Source organism: Narcine bancroftii, chromosome 3 (genome assembly GCF_036971445.1).
Source record: "Narcine bancroftii isolate sNarBan1 chromosome 3, sNarBan1.hap1, whole genome shotgun sequence".
NCBI lineage: Eukaryota > Metazoa > Chordata > Chondrichthyes > Torpediniformes > Narcinidae > Narcine > Narcine bancroftii.
The window spans coordinates 286832301-286855613 of record NC_091471.1 but is presented as its reverse complement, the minus strand read 5'-3'; the positions used below and the strand labels follow the sequence as shown (position 1 = coordinate 286855613).

At 45.2% G+C, this 23313-nt stretch overlaps 1 protein-coding gene across 1 annotated transcript; it reads left to right on the top strand.

Annotated features, from left to right (window-relative positions):
* Window positions 1-8122: 8122 nt before the first annotated feature.
* Window positions 8123-15406, top strand: fam32a (family with sequence similarity 32 member A). Its single transcript, XM_069928490.1, has 4 exons — window positions 8123-8263; window positions 9930-10080; window positions 11882-11935; window positions 14753-15406. The coding sequence occupies exons 1-4, from the start codon at window positions 8193-8195 to the stop codon at window positions 14819-14821; spliced, it is 345 nt and encodes a 114-aa protein (XP_069784591.1). The 5' UTR covers window positions 8123-8192; the 3' UTR covers window positions 14822-15406.
* The last annotated feature ends 7907 nt before the right edge of the window (window positions 15407-23313 follow it).

Here is a 23313-nt window from a genome sequence, read left to right as displayed (position 1 = left end):
GAAAGGCAGAATATTTATAAAAATATTTGAGATTGAAATTCTTGACCAAAACATTTTAATTATGATACAGCATGGCCCTTCTGACTTATGAAACCTGTGCACCCAATACCCTCCCAATCCCAAACATTTATGGAGCGTGGGAGGAAACCCATACAGACGTGAAGAGAACGTATGGACCCCTTACAGACAGTGCCGGATTTGAACCTGGGGCTGTAATCTTTGGCTTGGCTTTGCAGACGAAGATTTATGGAGGGGTATGTCCATGTCTGCTGCAGGCTCGTTGGTGATTGACAAGTCCGATGCGGGACAGGCAGGCACGGTTGCAAGGGAAAATTGGTTGGTTGGGGTTGGGTGTTGGGTTTTTCCTCCTTTGTCTTTTGTCAGTGAGATGGGCTCTGCGGTCTTCTTCAAAGGAGGTTGCTGCCCGCCGAACTGTGAGGCGCCAAGATGCACGGATGGGGGCTGTAATAGTGTTGAGTTAACTGCTTTGCTAATAGTGTTCAGAAGGACAGTTACCCTATGGACAAATCTCTGTGAATTAACATGAAAGCAAGTAATTACAATGGCAAATAGTTTATTGAAGTCCTCACTGAAATTTTAAAAGGCCATGATGAGACTACACCCGGAAGATTGTGTACAAGACTGGTCTCCCTGTTTTATTGATTTTTTTCTTTGGCTTGGCTTCGCGGACGAAGATTTATGGAGGGGGTAAATGTCCACGTCAGCTGCAGGCTCGATTGTGGCTGACAAGTCCGATGCGGGACAGGCAGACACGGTTGCAGCGGTTGCAGGGGAAAATTGGTTGGTTGGGGTTGGGTGTTGGGTTTTTCCTCCTTTGTCTTTTGTCAGTGAGGTGGGCTCTGCGGTCTTCTTCAAAGGAGGTTGCTGCCCGCCGAACTGTGAGGCGCCAAGATGCACGGTTTGAGGCGATATCAGCCCACTGGCGGTGGTCAATGTGGCAGGCACCAAGAGATTTCTTTAGGCAGTCCTTGTACCTCTTCTTTGGTGCACCTCTGTCACGGTGGCCAGTGGAGAGCTCGCCATATAACACGATCTTGGGAAGGAGATGGTCCTCCATTCTGGAGACGTGACCCACCCAGCGCAGCTGGATCTTCAGCAGCGTGGACTCGATGCTGTCGGCCTCTGCCATCTTGAGTACTTCGATGTTAGGGATGAAGGCGCTCCAATGAATGTTGAGGATGGAGCGGAGACAACGCTGGTGGAAGCGTTCTAGGAGCCGTAGGTGATGCCGGTAGAGGACCCATGATTCGGAGCCAAACAGGAGTGTGGGTATGACAACGGCTCTGTATACGCTTATCTTTGTGAGGTTTTTCAGTTGGTTGTTTTTCCAGACTCTTTTGTGTAGTCTTCCAAAGGCGCTATTTGCCTTGGTGAGTCTGTTGTCTATCTCGTTGTCGATCCTTGCATCTGATGAAATGGTGCAGCCGAGATAGGTAAACTGGTTGACCGTTTTGAGTTTTGATTTACAACACAGTCAAAGCCAATCCCACCTGAAGAAATGCCCAATTAACCTACCAACCCTCTACATTTTTGAAGGGTGAGAGGAAACCGGAACATCTGGGGGAAACCCACGAAGGTCACATGGAGAAAGTACAAACTCCTTAAATTCAAACCCAGGTTGCTGGTGCTAAGTAGCGTTGCACTAAACTGCAAGCTAACTATGTGGTATATTCAGGCATCGAGGGTTCGGGGAGAGATTAAGTACACAAACCCTAAACTCCTGAATTTAGAAAGTGAGGCAATGTTACAGAAACATACAAAATTATTACCTAAATAGATACAGAGGTGATGCTTTAGAGCTCAGATGAGGGAAACCTTCACGTTTTGCAATTCTCTAACCAAGAGATTTGTGAGGCTCAGATACCGACCACAGCAGATTGCACTGAGCTTCAGATTCCAGCTTCTGTGTGTGCCCTTGACAACCGATTGCATATGGAATTGAGGGATGCTGGTAAAACTGCAGAAGACGTACAGTGCAAAAATAATTTTTTAGGAAGTGGGACTATGCTCGTAGCACTGCTTTCATTGGCAGGCACCGTCTTCCTGCATTAGAGAACACCCACTACTGAAACCCCAGAAGAGTTTGGGGTCTTCCATTTATGGACCTGCTGAACATCCCATGCTTGATCTTTGAAAGTACTTTTAGTTCCAAAAGCCAAAAGAATGAATTATTTTCCATTCCTTGAGAATGGTCTGCATTCCAGGGTACTTCAGGAGGTGGCTCTAGAAATTGTGGACGCATTGATAATTATTTTCCAATGTTCTATAGATTCAAGATCAGTCCCTGCAGATTGGAGGGTAGCTAATGTTATCTCACTTTATAAGAAAAGAGGGAGAGATAAAGCAAGGAATTATAGACCAGTTAGCCTGACATCAGTGGTGGGGAAGATGATGGAGTCAATTATAAAAGTTGAAATAGCGGCAGCATGGATTTACGAAGGGGAAATCATGCTTGACTAACCTTCTGGAACTTTCTGAGGATGTAACTAAGAAAATGGACAAGGGAGAGCCAGTGGATGTAGTGTACCTGGACTTTCAGAAAGACTTTGATAAGGTCCCACATAGTAGATTAGTGGGAAAAATTAGAGCACATAGTATTGGAGGTAAGGTATTGACAAGGATAGAAAATTGGTTGGTAGACCAGAAACAAAAAGTAGGGATTAACGGGTCCCTTTCAAAATGGAAAACAATGGCTAGTGGGGTACTGCAAGGCTCGGTGCTATTTACAATATACATTAATGATTTAGATGAAGGGATTAAAAGTAACGTTAGCAAATTTGCAGATAACACAAAGCTGGGTGGCCGTGTGAAATGCAAGGAGGATGTTATGAGAATGCAGGGTGACTTGGACAAGTTGGGTGAGTGGGCAGATGCATCTTAATGTGGATAAATGTGAAGTTATCCACTTTGGTGGCAAGAACAGGAAGGCAGATTACTATCTGATTGGCGTCAATTTCGGAAAAGGGGAAGTACAAGGAGATCTAGGTCTCCTTGTTCATTATTCACTGAAAGTAAGCATGCAGGTGCAGCAGGCAGTGAAGAAAGCTAATGACAATGTTGGCCTTCATAACAAAGGGAGTTGAGTATAGGAGCAAAGAGGTCCTTCTACAGTTGTACCTGGAGAGACCATACCTGGTGTATTGTGTGCAGTTTTGGTCACCCAAGTTTGAGGAAGGACATTCTTGCTATTGAGGGAGTGCATTGTAAATTCACGAGATTAATTCCTGGATGGTGGGACTGTCATATGCTGAAAGATCGGAGGACTGGGCTTGTATACACTGGAATTTAGACGAATGAGAGAGGACCTGATTGAAACACATAAGATTATTAAGGGATTGGACACGCTGGAGGCAGGAAACATGCTCCTGACGTTGGAGGAGTCCAGAACCAGAGGCCACAGTTTAAGAATAAGGGATAGGCCACTGAGAATGGAGTTGAGGAAAAACCTTTCCACCCGAAGAGTTTTGGATCTGTGGAATGCTCTGCCTCAAAAGGCAATGGAGGTCAATCCTCTGGATGCTTATAAGAAAGAGTTAGATAGAACTCAAAGTTAGCGGAGTCAAGGGGTATGGGGAGAAGGCAGGAACGGGGTACAGATACTGATTGTGCATGATCACAGTGAATGGCAATGCTGACTTGAAGGGCTGAATAGCCTACTCCTGCACCTATTGACTATGATAGAGAGTAGAGAGCCATTTTCAGAGGCTATGGATTAATATAGGAATCACTGAGGCAAGATCCAGCCTCCAAACTTACAAGCAGTGATCAGTTTTGAAATTACATGGTGCATCTGAGTGAAGAAAGACTGCTGTTAACTGAAGCATCAACTGCATTATCACACAGCGGGGAACCTCAAAGTAAGTGATTTGGAAACTGATTCATATAGACAGCCATTGGCTCCTGGTAAACAAGAAAATCTGCAGATGCTGGGGTCTGGTGAAGTATACAAAAATACTGGAGAAATGCAGTAGATTCAAATATTGATGCTGTCATTGGTTCCTCACCATTTACTTGTTCAATATTCGAACAGAGCAACTGTAGTGTAATGTAAGCATGAGGCACTCTGAGAAGTTTGGCCAGTGTTTCTCAAAGCACAGAGGCACAAGAGACTGCAAATGCTGGAATAACTATTAAGCAAAATAAGCACGTGCTGAAGGCATCAAGGGAAGGGAACACCAGAGTTTTTTCCAGTGCCCTATTTACCATGGTGCAGCTGAACTAGGGACCCACAAAAAGGGTCCACACACACACGTTATATTTAATATAATTGTGCGGTCTGGCCTGAAAAAGCCTGGATTTTTAATCTATTATTTCACATTCAGAATTTATTGAGTCTTAATGTCTTGTCAGTTAGACAATGGAAAGGTCGAGAGGGAACCATTTTTGGGCTGTGCTTAAGGCATCACTTGACCTTAATCCAGCCCTGTGCTGGAATCTCAGCAAAAAGCCCATTTGGAAAGCACGTCCTTCGTGTATATGCCTCTTCTTCTTTGGCTTGGCTTCGCGGACGAAGATTTATGGAGGGGGTAAAATGTCCATGTCAGCTGCAGGCTCGTTGGTGGCTGACAAGTCCGATGTGGGACAGGCAGACACGGTTGCAGTGGCTGCAGGGGAAAATTGGTTGGTTGGGGTTGGGTTTTTCCTCCTTTACCTTTTGTCAGTGAGGTGGGCTCTGCGGTCTTCTTCAAAGGAGGTTGCTGCCCGCCAAACTGTGAGGTGCCAAGATGCACGGTTTGAGGCGATATCAGCCCACTGGCGGTGGTCAATGTGGCAGGCACCAAGAGATATCTTTAGGCAGTCCTTGTACCTTTTCTTTGGTGCACCTCTGTCACGGTGGCCAGTGGAGAGCTCGCCATATAACACGATCTTGGGAAGGAGATGGTCCTCCATTCTGGAGACGTGACCCACCCAGCGCAGCTGGATCTTCAGCAGCGTGGACTCGATGCTGTCGACCTCTGCCATCTCGAGTACTTCGACGTTAGGGATGAAAGCGCTCCAATGAATGTTGAGGATGGAGCGGAGACAACGCTGGTGGAAGCGTTCTAGGAGCCGTAGGTGATGCCGGTAGAGGACCCATGATTCGGAGCCGAACAGGAGTGTGGGTATGACAACGGCTCTGTATACGCTTATCTTTGTGAGGTTTTTCAGTTGGTTGTTTTTCCAGACTCTTTTGTGTAGTCTTCCAAAGGCACTATTTGCCTAATACCTTGTCAAACGCCTTCTCCTGGTACTAACGGACAAGGTAGATGCCAATCCATCTCAAACTTGGGCGTCGACATTTCTGAGCAATGCAAGGATACCGGAGGGTTTCCTTCTAGGTCTGGCTTAGGTTCTTTCCCCAAAATAAACTTTATTTACAATAACAAAAATAAAGGAAAACAGCCCCAAGGCATTTTACATTTTCAAGTTTCATATTCTCATGAACATTTCATTACTGTATTGTGATGTTAACCACTAATCATACCACATTTACACCAATGTCACTAATGTGGCTCACTGGCGTTACCCCACCCCACTTGGTTGTTTGAGGGATTTCCCCGCCCATCAGCCCCTCTGAACCCAATAACGGGAGGACTCTAGCCTGTAATCCTTCCCCATACCTCAGTATGTCCCTCAACACATCCTCCTTCAGCCTGGAGTGTGCGAGCTGGCAGATTCCCTCACCGACATCTCATTGTGCTGGAAGACCAAGAGGTTTCAGGTAGACCAAACAACATCTTTCACTAAGCTGATGATCTTCCAGCAGCTCTGGATGTCAGTCTCTCCATGTGTTCCTGGGAGCAGCCCATAAATCGGCAAATCTTCTGTCATGCTGTTGCTGAGGGTGAACCGTGACAAGGACCCTTGCATCTTTCTCCGCACACTTTTATCAAATCCACAGTCTGCAAAGTGGTGGGCGACTGTTTCCTCCCCAATGCAGTCACCTTGAGGACAACATGTACTGGGGAGATATTCAGTCATACAAGAATGATCTGACTGGGAGAGCTCCTCTCACCACCAATCAGGTGAAGTCCTGGTGCTCGTTAGTTCTGGCAATGAGTTAGTTCTGGCAATGAGGCATTCCTCCAGATGACCTGGACAGACTGCTCAGTATCCATTGAGTCCTTGTTTCTCAGTGTTTTCAGGACATTCCACACTGACCACTGCCTGATGGACTTGTGGTCAAAGGTGTATGTCTGGAAAAATAGGTGGTGTGGCAAAGTCCAGCTAACTGGGACATTGCACAATATTGGGGCCATGCTTCACAACATCTGCAACAGTTGGAACCTCAGTGGCTCTTGGTATTTTGGTTTCATGCACAGCCTGATGCAGCCACACACGAAGGTGGTTATCAAGATGAGTGCCACATTGGGTTCACCCTTGCCCCCATTGTCTGGCATCACACCCACAGACCTAATTTCTGGTGGACCTGTAGGAGTTTAGAAACAGTTATTATTTTAATTGTAGGAGTTCTGAAACAGTTATAGAAGGTAGAAAGAAAAAACAAGGAAAAAGTGACGCATGAAAAAGCAGAACAGAGTAAACAAGATAACAGAGGAATTTAAGCAGACATAGAAATATGCACGTACACACAAAGAGCTTGTTTAATAGGGGGGTGGGGAAAGGAGGTGTGAGCATGGGATAAGAGAAAGTTGGAGTCAGTCAAGAGTCAGGCGAATAGGGAAAAGTGCCAAACCAATCCAAGAAGGACAAATGTAAGACAAATGTAAGGGAGGTGAAGTAAAAATTGTATAAAAACAAAGAGGCTTCCCGCCCTCGGGGTACTTTCCTGAGGTAAGGGGAGAGTACCCAACCTTGCAATGTTGTAAATATAAATAAATGTTCTTTGTTCTCAACTTTGTCTCGAGCATATTTTGTGAACACGAAGGCACTTCTCACAGACCTTTGCGATCCACTCTGGCACCTTGGCTCCTCCAAACTGGATCCTGCCAGGTCTGGATAGGATTGCTCCGCTGGAGTTTTGCTAGATTCCTCCATTGGTCTCTCTCCTGCATGAAGACCTGTTATATCTATGCACTGACATTCCACGCACCGTGCAACTTTCAAGCACAACACTCGTTTTCCTCATTTACCATGCAATTTAAAATAAGCCCCTTTGACAAACTTACAATTTTTTATTCTGATGTGACATTCAATGCAGAGGTTGCCGTGCTGGACCAGTCGTTTGGTATTATGTTGCCAGTAGTGCTTGCTGTGGTGGTGGCAAAGGCAGAGCTTCCAGTGATGCAGAGAGCTGGCATCCCATGGCAAGGCTCATAGTGCTGATGGGCAAGAGGATTGACATGACAATGGTGCCAGGGACAGTGCTCATGTAGGGCGCATCAGGATGCGTATCGAGGTGTGGCTGGCAATTGGGAGTGAGGTAGGGACTCGGATGTGGGTGGGGCAAAGATTGAAGGGCCAGAGTTGGTCAGGGTGGAACTCACTGTGCTGAGGGGCAGAGCTTATCCTGAGGTGGGACAAAGCTCATATTACTCAGGGGTTTACCTTGCTTGAGTGACTCATGGTGGGCATGGGGAGCAGGGCACAGGGAGCAGAGCAGTGCACAGCAGCAGGGCACAATGCAAGGGAGCAAGTAGCAGGTTGCATAGTGCAGGGGAGCAGGCTAAGGTGTGCAAGGGAACAGGACGTAGACGGCAGAGCTCACACTGCAGGGGAGCAGGGCGCAAAGTGCAGAGGAATAGGGCGCATGATACAGGGTGCAGTGCAGCGGAGCAGGGTGCCGAATGCAACGCAGAGGAGTAGGGCACAATGCTGGACTACAATGCGCGGCAGCAGGGCCTAATGCAGGGGTGCATCGTGCAGGGGATCAGGGCAGTGGCATTGAGCAATGCAGAAGAGTAAAGTGCAATGCAGGGAAGGAGGACCAATGTCACTGGGCAAATCGCAGCACAGGGGCAGGTTGGGGCCCGCTTTCCCATGAAGACAAAGCTCATGATCCTCGGGACGTAGGGTGCACGGAAAAGGGGTGGGGTCAGTCACGCAGAACAGGCAAAGAGGGGCTGGTTGCCAGCTTCGTCATCTCTGAGGGAGGAGCAACGTGGTTCCACAGCCTGCAGCACGGTGGGCGGGGCCGGCGGTTGCTAGGGGCGGGGCCGGCGGTTGCTAGGGGCGGGGCCGGCGGTCGCGATCGCGGAAGGACGGGGCCCGGAGACCGTGCGCGAGCGCAGATGGCCGAATACGAGTCGGTGAATCGCGGCGCCCTCCAGCTGAAAGGAGTCGCTGAAATTGGCGTCAAGAAGTAAGGAGCCGCTGCGCGGGGGACGGGACCCGACAGGCCCGAGCACTCTCACCGGGTCCGGGGCTATTCTCGGTGGGAGCGGGGAGGGGATGAGGCCTGGTGTTGTGCCGGGCCGCCGGCGGCACTGCCCCCTGACGGTGGCGGGGTCTATCCGCTGCAGGGAGATTGCCTTAAACCACCTGGGGTTGTCCTCGGGAAGATCCTGAGGCCTTGTCTCCAAGCCTCCACTAACTGTCCGAGGGGGTTTGAATTGTTCCTGAGTTCGTTTATGGACAGTGTGGAAAATGCAGCGACAGAGATTATTTTTCGGCCTGCAGTCCTGCTGCACAGTACATAAAGTGAAACACTGTGATTGCAGTAGAGTTACAGAGAGAGAGAGATCAATTCATGTTTTGAGGTTCATTCAGGAGTCTGAAAACAGCAGCAAGGAAATGTCCTTGAATCTGGTGGTGGCACTTGTGGATCATCTCCCTAATGGGATGAAGGTGGCTGGGTTGGGAAGAGTCTTTTAAATACTGATTTGAATTGAAAAGTGTAATTTGAGTGCTTGAAACTCGAGCATTACTTTAATGCAGGGTTTCCCAAACTTTTCCACTGGCATAACACCTTAAGTAATTCCTGTACTGTTGGTGCTCTGTGATTGGTAAGGGATTACTTAAAGTGGTGTGGGAGGGGAAGGTTGAGAACCACTGCTCTAGACCAGTGGTTCTCGATCTTTTTCTTTCCACTCACATACACGTGAAGTAATCCCGATGCCATAGGTGCTCTGTGATTAGTAAGGGATTACTTAACATGGTATGTGAGTGGAATGAAAAAGTTTGAAAACTACTGTTTCAATCGTACCCAATTGCGTTGTTATGTGCGTGGCTTCGTGACTCCAATGACAATTTTTCTCAAGCAAAATATTTCAGTAACATTGGGTCTAGAGCAGTGGTTCTCAACCTTCCCTTCCCACTCACATACCATCTTAAGCAATCCCTTACAAATCACAGGGCACTGATGGGCTAGTGATTACTCAAAGTGGTAAGTGAGAAAAAGGTTGAGAACCACTAGACTCAATTGTTACTGAAATGTTTTGATTGAGAAAAATTGCCATTGGCCCATTTCCTTTCGAATTATGAAACCGTGCACATGACTCGTCAATTAATGTACCTTTAAAACAGTGGTTTTCAAACTTTCTCTTTCTGCCCACATACCACTTTAAGTAATCCTTTACTGATCACAGAGCAACTACTGGCAAAGAGATTACTTAAAGTGGTATGTGAGTAGAAAGAAAAAGTTTGGGAAAACCTGCCTTAATGCACATAAATTATTTATCTTTGCTCTCATTCTGTCACCATATAAAGCTGTTGTACAATTTTTTTTGCAAAATCTATCCTATTCCATTCTCCTCTTTAAAAGTACAAATATATCAAAACTATATTTTTCATACACTTGCACTGCCACATTCATTCTCTCTTCCTCTAGCAAGACCTTGTCACATGTTCACTTTATCCTACCCTAATAAATCTCCTTCCTCCATGCCCTTTCTCGTGCTGCCTCCATTCCTCTTTTCCCACAACATGACCCCTTTGTTCTCCTATCACCCTTGCTGCCCTCACTGTCAGATTCCGAAACAAATACTAAAGCTGGCGTCTTCTTTGCTTGCTTTTCAAAAAAAAACAAGGAAGAAAAAGAAGAACAAAGAAACCAAGAAAATGCTGGAACAGATCACCTCAAATCAGCAGCATCTCGAGGACAGGGGAGAAAATAAACGAGCAACTACAGACAAAAGGACTCTGGCGCAGAAAGCATTTGACAAGATGCAGGAGAAGCGGGTGAATTTTGCATCTAATGAAGAAAAAGTGAAAATTGAGTGCAGAGCTGTTGGCACCCATAAAGAGGGAAATTCGAATAGCCTTTCTGTACTGGTCCTCTGCATCAGTGGTGGGATTGTGAACCGAATACAGGAGATGAGAGAAGTTACAAGATGAGGAGGAATGAGGTTATGTGGATAACGCAAGGGATGTGAGATCTTGTGAAGTCACAAGTCACAATACTGGAATCCAGAGCTAGAACACAAACAAATGGTGCATCAGGCACCATTTGTAGAGAGAAGTGGAGAGGCAACATTTTGGGTTGAGACCCTACTTGAGGACAAAGGACAGGGATGTATTCAAGAGCAGGGGAGTGGTCAGTAGACCGAAGAGGGGTGAAGGATGATGGATAGTGGAGAGGAATTAGGAGACAGTGACAGATGGAAATGGGGGGGGGGGGGGGGGGGGGGGGGGGAAATAAGAAACCAGAAAGGGAGAGGGTCAGATGGGGCCAGGAGGGGGGAGTAAGGATGGAGACAGTTGCTGAAAGAAGAGGATAGGTGGGACATATAAGGGAGGCTGGTTGCCTGACAGGACCAGTGAAAGATGAGCTGGTGAGAGAGGTGCTTTATAGGTGAGGAGGGAAAAAGAACTCAGTAACAGGAGACTGAGCAAGGAGTTGGAATGAAGGGTGTGGATAAGTGGACCTAGGTGGATGAGGAGAGAGAAAGGAACTGAGGAGTGGGTCTCTTGAAAAAAAATTCTGTGTTCCTGCTGCTGGTTTGTAGACTGTCCAGGTGGGATATGAGATGCTGTTCTTCATTTATGTGAACCTTGTGTTCTGAAGGAAGGAAAAAGGGTGCCATCTCTCTTAGAGATGCTGTTTCACGATTCCAGTCCTGACCACAGTTGATGTCTGTGTGAAGTTTGCATCTGACCATGTGTGCTTTGCTAAGGTGCTCTGGTTTCCTCCTATGTCCCAAAAATGTAAGGCTGGTATCTTAATGGGTTGCTGCAAATTGCTCGTGGTGTATTACTGGTAGAATCTGTCAGGAATTGAGGGGAGTGTGGGGAGAATAATCAGCATAAATGGGTATTTGATGGTTGGCATAAACTGGACAGGCCAAAAGACTTGTTTCCATGCTCTGTTCTATAGAATGGAAAATGGAGAGCAGTAGAAATAATTTGCAGGCAGATACAATTTGAAATTGTAGAAGAGATGGGACACAATCTTGGGCATAGGCTCCCACAGACTAGGGAGGAGGAAATAGCTTTGTCAATTAAAAGTTAGATTCCTGACTTGATCTGGTCCATTCAAATTGAATGGGGAGGGAGATTTTAAGCGTGAGCCCGGCTATCCTACTGTGCCTGGGTTCATGTGTCCTGTTACGATGCTGACTGCTGCTTAGAGAAGAAAGAAATGAATGAAGAATGTTTAAAAAGGAACAGAATAGGTCAAAAGGGATGTAGAAAGATTTCTTGTGCGTGGTTCATTGGACTTAAAAAAAAACTTAAATGGCAAAAGTGGAAAAATAAATGCAAATATTATAGTTGCTTATTTAGTGTTGTCTGTTCTCAACTAAAGAACATTTGTGCCTTACTCCCACCTCCATACTCCTTTCCACACACCCAGTCCTCGAATATCTCCCACCCCCCCACCCCCCCCCCCCCCCCCGCAACTCGTCTTGTTCTAGTCTTTTATCAATTATGTTTACTGACTGGAGATTTGTAGTTGTGTAACTCACCACTCTATTTTATTTCTTAAGATTGTCATCCAGTTCTTTTAATATTTTTTAAACTCTCATTCTGATTTTTTTTGTAGCAAATTGAAAGGATTCTAAAGAAGGCGTCAAAAACTCACAAACAAAGTGTTGAGGTGAGAAACTGATCTCAATAGCTAAAATGCAAACATTTTACAACATGAGAAATTAATTAATTTTAATTTTTCTTTTTTTAAATTCTTTGAAAATGGTCACTATTTCTTTTGTCAATCCTCTAAGCAGAAAAATTATGTCTGGATCTAGAAATGGGAATTGGAGCAGAAGGAAATCAGCATCAGGGAATATCTAACCAATAGTGAACACACTACATTGAGGATTAAATTATTATGTGTAAAGGACATCAGGCAATCTAATAACTCAGCCCAATGAAAACTTGGGAATGATGAGAATGGAACAGAAGAAAATTAATTGCTTGGATGGTAAAATGGCAATAGTGTATATTGAAATATTTTCAAAAGAAATATTTTTATTATGTAAACAAAGTAGAGAGTAATTGAACAACTTGGATGAATAAAGAAATATAGTCAACAATGAGAGCAAGGATTTATTATGGTAAACAAGGGGAACTACACACAAAAGTAAGCTTTTTTTTGTGTAAAGAAACTTGACACTAGAGCAATACACAAAAGGAACTTGACACTAGAGCAATACACAAAAGGAACTTGACACTAGAGCAATACACAAAGGGAACTTGACACTAGAGCAATACACAAAAGGAAGCGGTGCAAAGGACTACGAAGGGACGAAAATAAATGTTTCTAATTAATTTACTGGCACAGGAAATGTGAAATTAAACGAGAGATACAGAAGGATTTCGGGCGGCACTAAGCGACCCTGGTTCCAATCCATCCCTGTCTGTAAGGAGTATGTACATTCTCCCCCTGTCTGCGTGGGTTTCCTCCTGGCACTCTGCTTTCCTCCCACCCTTCAAACCAGAAGGCTGAGTTTAGGGTTAATGATCAGATACATAACAGAGTGGAGGAACAGAGGAACCTTAGGGTCCAAATCTATACATCTCTCAGGATTACCACTCGGGTTGATAGGATAGTTATGAAAGGCCAATGGGTTACTGGGCTTCATTAGTTGGGGGATGGAGTTCAAGAGCCAAAAGGTCCTGTCGCAACTCTACAAATCTCTGGTAAGAGCACACTACAGGATGTTGCCTGGATTGGAAAGTAAGTCTTGTGAGGCGGGTTTGGCAAAGCTTGGACTTTTGTCTTTGGAGCAAAGAAGGATGAGAGGTCACTTAATAGAGTTCGACAAGATTCTGAGAGGCACAGATAAAGTGGACAGCCAGTGCCTTTTTACCAGGGCAGGTTCAGCAAACACCAGAGGACATCTGTACAAAGTGAAGGGAGGAAAGATGAGGGGAGTTTTTTTTTATTGTTAGTGCAAAAATACTATTCAAGAAAAGATATATATACAAAATGGACAAATATATACAAAGACAGAATGTAAAAAATAACTATGCAATACATTAAAAAAAATGCAGTAATAAATGTGCAAAGTAGGAGTCCTTAAATGAATATCTGATTGAGTTTGATGTAAAGGAGACTGATATAGAGGGGTAGCAACTATTTATGAACTAGATAGTTTGAGTCTTGTGGCACCTATTCCTCTTTCGTGATAGCAGCGACAGCAGGGTGGTGTGGATCCTTGATGATTGCTGCTGTAGATTTTCTCAATGGTGGGGAGACTTGCCTGGAAAGTACTGGGTTGTGTCCACTACCTTTCATAAGGGTTTCCTCTCCTATTCCAGGCCAAGATGCAACCAGCACACTTTCCACTACAATCATTCTTAAAACTTGAAGCCATCTGTTTCTGCCCCATGATTGTTTAAACCATGTACCTGAATTTTTTTTACTACATAGCAAAAAATTGGCACCTACTTATAATAATGTTTGATGTCTCTGGTATAGTTTGAGCCAGCACTCTCACTCACTGCTGGTGTTGCTTGTAATCCAGGGGGTCTCAGTGAACACGACAAGATCTATGTTCTGGAATTGGACCCAGCCACTCTTGATTATGTTTTTAGCACAAGGAACAAATATATTGTTTTGGATGAAGAGCTAATGTTGTGGATTATTGCACTGACTTGATGACTGCAGCTTGTGGACAATGAATTTGAAAGTGACTTCCAAATCTGTTACCTGCTGGACAATTAAACTATAGAACATAGAACACTACAGCAGAGCACAGGCCCTTTGGCCCTCGATGTTGTGCCAACCCATATATTCTTTTTAAAAAAAAACACCAAACCCACCCTATCCCTTTCATCCATGTGCCTGTCTAAGAGTTTCTTAAATACTCCTAATGTTTCAGCGTCCACTATCATTCCTGGCAAGGCATTCCAAGCACCCACAGCTCTCTGCGTTTCTGGTGTTTGCTATTCATGCCCTGGGAAACAGGTGCTGCCTGTCCACCCTATAATTTTATGGTTTGAAATGTCCCCAGCCCCTCTCAGTGAGTCTGCCCTTATCTTGTATGCAATCAGGCTTAACTTGGTTCTTGTGTTTCCAGCTCGGGGCTGGCCGAGAACTGAGTTATGGTTAGTCTTGGCCTAGTCATCAATTCTGACCGCATACAACAATACGGATGTCACAAGACCAGGCTTACATAGGGAGTTGAGGACATTTTAAGCAATGATCATGTCTGAGGCATACTGTACCAGCAACTGCAGGGCCAAATGGCAGTGCATTGTAGGAATTTTGTGGTCACAGACACAATATGAAAAATTAACATGAGGGTGGGAAGAATTGCCATTCCTACATCGTGTAATGCCTTTGGCCCTCTCACTTTTCCCAGATATCCATGTCTCATCCCTCCACTCCCAGTGTCTTGAGCAGGGTTCATTAGGAACTGAGTAATTTCTATTGGTTTAGATGTTGACTTGTACTTTGCCTTTCTTGCAGGAGTTTAACAGACACCTGGATACCCTGACAGAACATTACGATATTCCCAAAGTCAGCTGGACTAAATGAGAGGGATACAGAATTTGGATGTCATTTTTATGGGGGGGGGGGTCCTATTATTTTCAGAATTCTTTGCATCTGCAGTGAACAAGATGGATTTTCGCTGTTCCTGTACCAACCTGTGTGATCGGAAGAGACCTGCATTTCATGTGTCGCTTTGTAAATATTTCCTCTTGCTTTTGAAATTGTATGTTCTTGACTCCAGAGAAAGAATAAATTGCGCCTTATACATTGATCATCTTAGTAATGATGAGTACACACAATGATAGCTGATCATGTGACTTTGAGAGTGAGATACTTACCCTATTACAGAGCTATATAACTGAAGCCTGATGTTTGTCAGCCCACAGAACATTGCACAGGTGTCTGGCATTTTGGTAACTGTTTCCTCTTTGTGTACAGCCCAAAGCTGAACTTGTTTTTGAAGGAATTACTTTTCCATTGTTGGCTATGGTATGAGACTGCTGTCACTGGGATGTAAGTTGTGGTCTGTGAATATGGAAGTGGGAATGTTGATCAGCCTTTGTATGTCATATTAGTCTGCATTAACGTTGACTGTATCTTATTGATTGAAGGATACTGCAATGTCCTAAACCCTACATTGTGAGAGTTTTTTTTTCCTTAATTATTTTTTTCTCAATTTCATTTACTTTCTCCTCAATCTATAATCTTTCTTGGAGATAGTTCTATTTTAGGCAGGAGTTTGGAGAAGAAATCCTTGAAAACTTGGATTCTATGATTCAACTTCTGAATCATTCTGACAAACTTCAGAAGAAATTTAGGCCTTCTGCTTTATGTGCCTTTAACAGCAATCATACTTTTTTCCATATGGTACCTTAAACTTTCAAAATGACCCCAAAACAAATTCACACATAAATCAAGCAAAATTTCTATTGGCACCTTTATCTCTGCCAGGCAGATACACTTTAATGCTTCATTAAATCAAACTACTACACAATTTCAGTGGGCAAGCAGAATAGCATTGGCTTAGGTTTTAGCCAATCATTGAATAGCACCCCTGCCAATGGGGTTTGCCTGGGTAGAGGTGCACCGTGTGGGGCTGGCCTGGGTACAGGTGCACCTTAGAATTAGAGTTATACAGCACAGAATCAGGCCATTTGGCCCACCACATCTATGCTTACCATTGTGTATATCTATATTAATTTCATTTATTGCATTAATTTCTTTTATCTATGTCCTGCTCATTCAAATATCCATCCACATGCCTCAAAGTTGTTTCCATTCCTGACTCCACCACAACCTCTGGAACCTCACCCCACATACCATCTGCTTTTCATGAGAAAAATGTACTCCTCAGATCCATTTTAACCCCTCCGTTTCACATTAAACATACGTCCTCCAGGGTTAGACACTCCTACCGTGGGAAACAGACTATCTACACCAGTGGTTTTCAAACTTCCCCCCCCCCCATAACTTGTATTCCACTTTAAGCAATCCCTATACCATAGGTGCTCTGTGATTAGTAAAGGATTGCTTAAGGTCGTATGTGGGTGGAAAGAAAAAATTTGAAAACCACTGTTTTAATCGTACCTAATTGACTTGTTATGTGCATGGTTTCATAACTCCAAAGGAAATACCACCTTAAGCAATCACATAGCACTTATGGCATAGAGATTACTTAAGGTGGAATGTGAGTTGGGGGGGGGGTGCAGGTTAAAAAGTGATCTACACTAACTACTGTCTTTCATAATTTTATGTATCTATCACACCACCTCACTGCCTCCTTTGTTTCAAGGAAAACAAAACCTACTGATCCAATCTCTGCTTTTAACTCCATCCCTCCAGGCAACCTTGTGAATCTTTTCTGAACTCTGTCAAGCTTAATCACATTTTTCCTGTAGTCTGATCAGAACAATACACAATACTCAGAGCAGACTGACCTACATTTTGTCTGGGTAACATAATATACCTGTACTTAAAGCTTCAAACAATGAAGGCATGCATGTTATATGCCGCCCCACCACTCTTGTCTACCTGTGTTGCCACTTTCAGGGAACTTTGTGCCCGCATCTCTGTTGAATAACACCCCTCAGAGCCCTGCCATTCATTGCGTATATCCTGTCCTAATTTAACTTTCCAAAAGTACATCATTTCATACTTTTTGGAATGAAACTCCCATCTGCCACTCCTTGGCCTACTTACTCAGTTGACTATGTAGTCTTGGATAACTTTCACTGTGATTTGGATGTAATCTGCAAACTTACTAACTATGCCACCTACACTCACATACAAATCATCCAACAGACCCAGCATTGATCCTGCAGAACACCACCATTTACAGGTCTGCAATCTGAAAAACCACCCTCTGCCTCCTACCCTCAAGCCAATTTTGTGTCCAAGTGGCTAACTCACTATGTGTTCAAACCTTATGGATAAGTCCTAGTGGACAATGCCTACCACTGCCGCAATCAACAATCTTCATCATCTCTTTAAAAAAACTATCAAATTTCTGAGATGTGATTTCCCACGCACAAATCTATACCTTATTAGTGCTGCTTTTCCAAATGCAAATCTTATCTCTCAAAATCCCATACCTGTACTAACATTCCCACACTAATGCAAGGCTCATTGACCTGGATGAGGTCAATAATCACTGGATTATTCCTGCTACCCTTCCTATCCAAAGACACAATGTTAGTCATCAGTCTCCTGGTACCTCACCTGTGGCTAATGAAAGGGTTCCAGCAATCTCCCTTGCATCCATAACATCCTAAGAAACACCTTGTTAAAACTCAGGGATTTATCCACCATTATGTATTTCAAAACCTCCCACACCAACTTCATAATGTTGATCCAGGGGTTTCACGTGTGAGAGATGGGAAAATTGATCTAAAATTATGAACATGGAAGAAACTAAAGTTCATCAGTAAATGGCTGTAACCAGTACCAACAGGATAAGCTTGGGGGTTAGGATGCAGGAAAGCAGAGTCAGCACGATTAACATAAGAATCTTCTAGTCTTTGTGACAAGACCATAAGACTAAGATAAGGAGTGGTAAGGAACAATAGAATGTAGGAAGTTGAGGTAGTCTGGATCAGATAAGGGTCTCCTAGCCCTGGACAGAAGTACCAAGTCCTACATATCTAATTAGCTAATCATACACAGATTTATACATATGAAATTAGCCAACCCTAGATAGAATGAGTCAACTCTGCATATCAAGAGACTGTAGCCCCGAGAATCAGGAAGGTGTGAATAAGGACAATAACATGAAGGGACACCGACAGGATACCCCTGGTCCTCCAAGTGTACTGAAACTGCACGTAGGCAGGAAGGATTACCTATCCCCAACCCATCCAGGGGGCAGAAGAATGTAAGGGGGGAGGGCACTCTGATACTGAAATTGACTGTATAAAAGTTGGGTGAGCCCCAGTGTGTGTGTGTATTCCCAGGGTAAGGGGAAGCACCCAACTTTGCATTGTTGTAGTAATAAATGTTCTTTGTTCTCAATTTTTGTCTCGAGCAATTTCTTTAAAGGTACTTTAATTTCTAACACACGCTATCCATGAACTTACTGATTTTCAAATTGTTCTGTGCAGTAAATTCAGATGAAAAGTACAATTAATTTGTCCTCGCCCATTTCCTGTGGTTCCACACATAATTTACCACTGTTCCTTAACTATCTTAATGTAATTACAGAATCTTTTTGGAATCTTTCTTTATAATCTGCCAGGGATATCTCATACCCCACACCCCTCCCCCCCTTTGCCCTCCTAATTCTTTTCCTTAAGTGAACTCCTACATTCTTTAGATTCTTCAAGGGGCTCTCCTAATTTCAGATGCCAATCCTCAACAGATGCCTTTCCTTTTCTTGACCAGACTCGTAATATTCCTCATCAGTAGGGGTTCTCACATCCTTCCAGCCTTGCCCTTCACTCAAACATAGGGGTGGCTAAACCTTTTTGGTCATGGGCCACAAACAGAAAAATAAGTCACGAGCCAAACGATATTAAACCCAGCAGTTTTTAACCAGTTGCACTGCAATAAAATCTGTTTTTAGATCAGAAAATCCTTGTGCCATCGAAAATTCATTTTCTATCAACTATACAACACTACTGAACAGTTTAACTTTTAGTGCTGACATTACACTAGTTTATTGATGTGTTAAAAGTTTCAGTACGCATTTCTGTATCTGCTACTTAAATTTAAATGATTACAATAAAACTTTAAAACTCTCATTCAAAAAGCAGTGCAAAATAAGATCAGGATAAAAGATCCAGAAAGGGACAAGGCCGTCTCCAACATTCCTCCATAACTCTCATTGAATACAGTTCACGGCCCAAGTGTCCATCTTAATGATCAAGATGCAATGTGTAAAACTGTAGATAGGCTATTAAAGTTAACAGATTCCTTGCAAATCAAACACTTTCCCTTGATTTCTTTGGAAAAAGTATTCATTTTCCCACCGTGTCTATTTTCTGTCTTTTCGGTTCCACCATAACATAACATAACAATTACAGCACGGAAACAGGCCATTAGGCCCTTCTAGTCCGCACTGAACCAAACACCCCTTTCTAGTCCCACCTCCCTGCACAATGCCCATAACCCTCCATCTTCTTCTCATCCATATACCTGTCCAACTTTTTCTTAAATAATACAATTGACTTCGCCGCCACTATTTCTCCCGGAAGATCATTCCACACGGCTACCACTCTGAGTAAAGAAGTTCCCCCTCATGTTACCTCTAAACCTCTGCCCCTTAATTCTTAACTCATGTCCTCTTGTTTTAATCTTTCCTCCTCTTAACGGAAATAGTCCGTTAATGTTTAATGTACTGAGGTAAACCTTTTCATCGCGAAGCAACATTGCAATCCGTTTAGTATTGTTCAAAATGGCAGTGACATCTAGTGTTGAAACTAAGAAGTGCAATGTACATGCAGTGCAGTTTATTGTTAGAGACCATGTTCCAATGGGTCATATTCCATTTTATTTTTAAAATTCACCCTGGGCCTCTTAAAAATGGGCAACGGGCTGTAATTTGGCCACCCTGCTCCATGTTGGCACTGAGATCCATCAATCTCACTTTTAAAAGCCTCCTACTTGCCATTTGTTGCTTTGCTTGCAAATCTCTCCAATAAAGTCAGTATTTTACATTGAAGACCAGTCCTATCTTTTTCCGTTATCATCTTGAAACTAATAGAATTATTTTAAAACTGGTCCCAAGGTGCACTTCAACTATTTCCCTTATGTTTATTTCCTGAAAGAAGATCGAGTGTAGTCCCTTCATGAGTAGGAACTAGCCTGGACGTGTTTAACAAATTGTCCCTTATCAGTCAATATTAGGGAATTTAGAAAATTCTACGCATATGACATAACTGGACATATCTCTAAGTTTTGCCATGATGTGTTCAGTTCTGACCACCTCATCACAGGAAAGATGTGGATGATACAGAGAAAGAGTAGCTGCCTGAATAGGAGAGCATGCTTTATAAGGGCAGGTTGAGTGAACTTGGTCTTTTTTCTTTGGAGTGACAGAGGATGGGGGGGACGGACCTGATAGAGGTGTATGAGATAATGAGAGGCATTGACCGGCAGAGGCTGTTTCCCAGGGCTGAAATGGTTAACACGAGGGGCCATAGTTTTAAGGAGCTTGGCAGTGAAAAACAAGGGGGATGTAGAGGTACATTTTTTCACACTATGAAATTGAATGGGTGCATGGAATATGTTGTCAGTAATGGTACGAGAGGCAGATACAATGGGATCTTTCAAGACACTTAGGTACATTGCAGTGAGAAAAATGGATGGTTATGCAGTCGGGAAATTCTACAAAGTTACTAGAGTAGGTTATGAAGTCGACACAACACGAGCTGAAGGGCCTGTGCGTTCTGTAAATTTCTGTTCTAATTTCAAGTGCAGCTCCCCTTCCTCTCATCCATATCTGTCAGCCAAGAAGCATAAGTTGCCTGAACATGTGACCTGCTAGTCTGCAGAATTATGAAACTGAACCAAGTACAGGTACACCCTGTGGATTTGAATCTGGAGTCAGGTACAGGTTCACCCGTGGGTGTGGGACTGGGGTCAGATACAGGTTCACTCTGTGGATTTGGGGGAGAGGGGTTCAGATACAGGTTCACCCTGTGGATATGGGTCTAGAGTCAGGTACAGGTTCACCCTGTGGTTGTGTCTGCATTCACATGCAAGTTCACCCTGTGGGTGTTTGTCTGTGCTCGCATACAGGTTCACCCTGTGGTTGTGGGTCTGGGTTCAGGTGCATGTTCATCCTGTGGTTGTGTGTCTGTGTTCACGTACAGATTCACCCTGTGGTTGTGGGTCTGGGCTCAGGTACAGATTTACCCTGTGGGTGTGGGGGTCAGGATTCAGGTTCACCCTGTGGGTGTGGGTCTGGGCTCAGGTACAGGTTCATCCTGTGGTTGTGGGTCTGGGCTCAGGTACAGGTTCACCCTGTGGGTGTGGGTCTGGGCTTAAGTACAGGTTCAGCCTGTGGTTGTGGGTCTGGGCTCAGGTACAGATTTACCCTGTGGGTATGAGGTCAGGGTTCAGGTTCACCCTGTGGGTGTGGGTCTTGGCTCAGGTACAGGTTCACCCTGTGGATCTGGGTCTGGGCTCAAGTACAGGTTCACCTTGTGGGTCTGGGCTCAAGTACAGGTTCATCTTGTGGGTCTGGGTTCAAGTACAGGTTCACCTTGTGGATCTGTGCTCAAGTACAGGTTCACCCTGTGGGTGTGGGTCTTGGCTCAGGTACAGGTTCACCCTGTGGATCTGGGTCTGGGCTCAAGTACAGGTTCACCTTGTGGGTCTGGGCTCAAGTACAGGTTCATCTTGTGGGTCTGGGTTCAAGTACAGGTTCACCTTGTGGATCTGTGCTCAAGTACAGGTTCACCCTGTGGGTGTGGGCCCAGGTACAGGTTCACCCTGTGGGTGTGGGGTCAGGTATCAGGTTCACCCCGTGGAGTGGGTCTGGGCTCAGGTACAGGTTCACCCTGTGGGTGTGGGGTCAGGGATCAGGTGCAGGTTTACCCTGTGGGTGTGGGGTCAGGGATCAGGTGCAGGTTTACCCTGTGGGTGTGGGGTCAGGTATCAAGTTCAGGTTCACCCTGTGGTTGTGGGTCTAGGGTCAGGTACAGGTTCACCCCGTGGAGTGGGTCTGGGCTCAGGTACAGGTTCACCCTGTGGTTGTGGGTCTGGGCTCAGGTACAGGTTCACCCCGTGGAGTGGGTCTGGGCTCAGGTACAGGTTCACCCTGTGGGTGTGGGGCCAGGGATCAGGTGCAGGTTTACCCTGTGGGTGTGAGGTCAGGGATCAGGTGCAGGTTTACCCTGTGGGTGTGGGGTCAGGTATCAAGTTCAGGTTCGCCCTGTGGTTGTGGGTCTGGGCTCAGGTACAGGTTCACCCTGTGGGTGTGGGGCCAGGGATCAGGTGCAGGTTTACCCTGTGGGTGTGGGGTCAGGGATCAGGTGCAGGTTTACCCTGTGGGTGTGGGGTCAGGTATCAAGTTCAGGTTCACCCTGTGGTTGTGGGTCTGGGCTCAGGTACAGGTTCACCCTGTGGGTGTGGGGCCAGGGATCAGGTGCAGGTTTACCCTGTGGGTGTGGGGTCAGGGATCAGGTGCAGGTTTACCCTGTGGGTGTGGGGTCAGGTATCAAGTTCAGGTTCACCCTGTGGTTGTGGGTCTGGGCTCAGGTACAGGTTCACCCTGTGGGTGTGGGGCCAGGGATCAGGTGCAGGTTTACCCTGTGGGTGTGGGGTCAGGGATCAGGTGCAGGTTTACCCTGTGGGTGTGGGGTCAGGTATCAAGTTCAGGTTCACCCTGTGGTTGTGGGTCTGGGCTCAGGTACAGGTTCACCCTGTGGGTGTGGGGCCAGGGATCAGGTGCAGGTTTACCCTGTGGGTGTGGGGTCAGGGATCAGGTGCAGGTTTACCCTGTGGGTGTGGGGTCAGGTATCAAGTTCAGGTTCACCCTGTGGTTGTGGGTCTGGGCTCAGGTACAGGTTCACCCTGTGGGTGTGGGGCCAGGGATCAGGTGCAGGTTTACCCTGTGGGTGTGGGGTCAGGGATCAGGTGCAGGTTTTACCCTGTGGGTGTGGGGTCAGGTATCAAGTTCAGGTTCACCCTGTGGTTGTGGGTCTGGGCTCAGGTACAGGTTCACCCCGTTGAGTGGGTATGGGGCCCGCTGCAACCTGTGGGGGTGGGCCATGTACACCCTCTGAAATTGGTCCATCGCAGACTCTTGTTTTATCCACCCCTGACCTTTTTGCCCCCGCTGGAATTTTTTTGGTACCAAAAATAGACTTTATTTGCCATAAAGTAATAACAAACTCCATATATATTCCCGTCACGGTGCATTCGATAGTATTTCAGCCCTCACCACTATCCTGGCTCCATGCGCTCCTACAGCGGATGATCATTCCCAACAGGTCACTTGTCTATGGCGGCGCGGACCTTACCACGTGACAAGGGCGAACGGCACCACCACAGCTTCACCTGCCCCAGCCAATCACAACATGCCTTGTTGCCGGGTG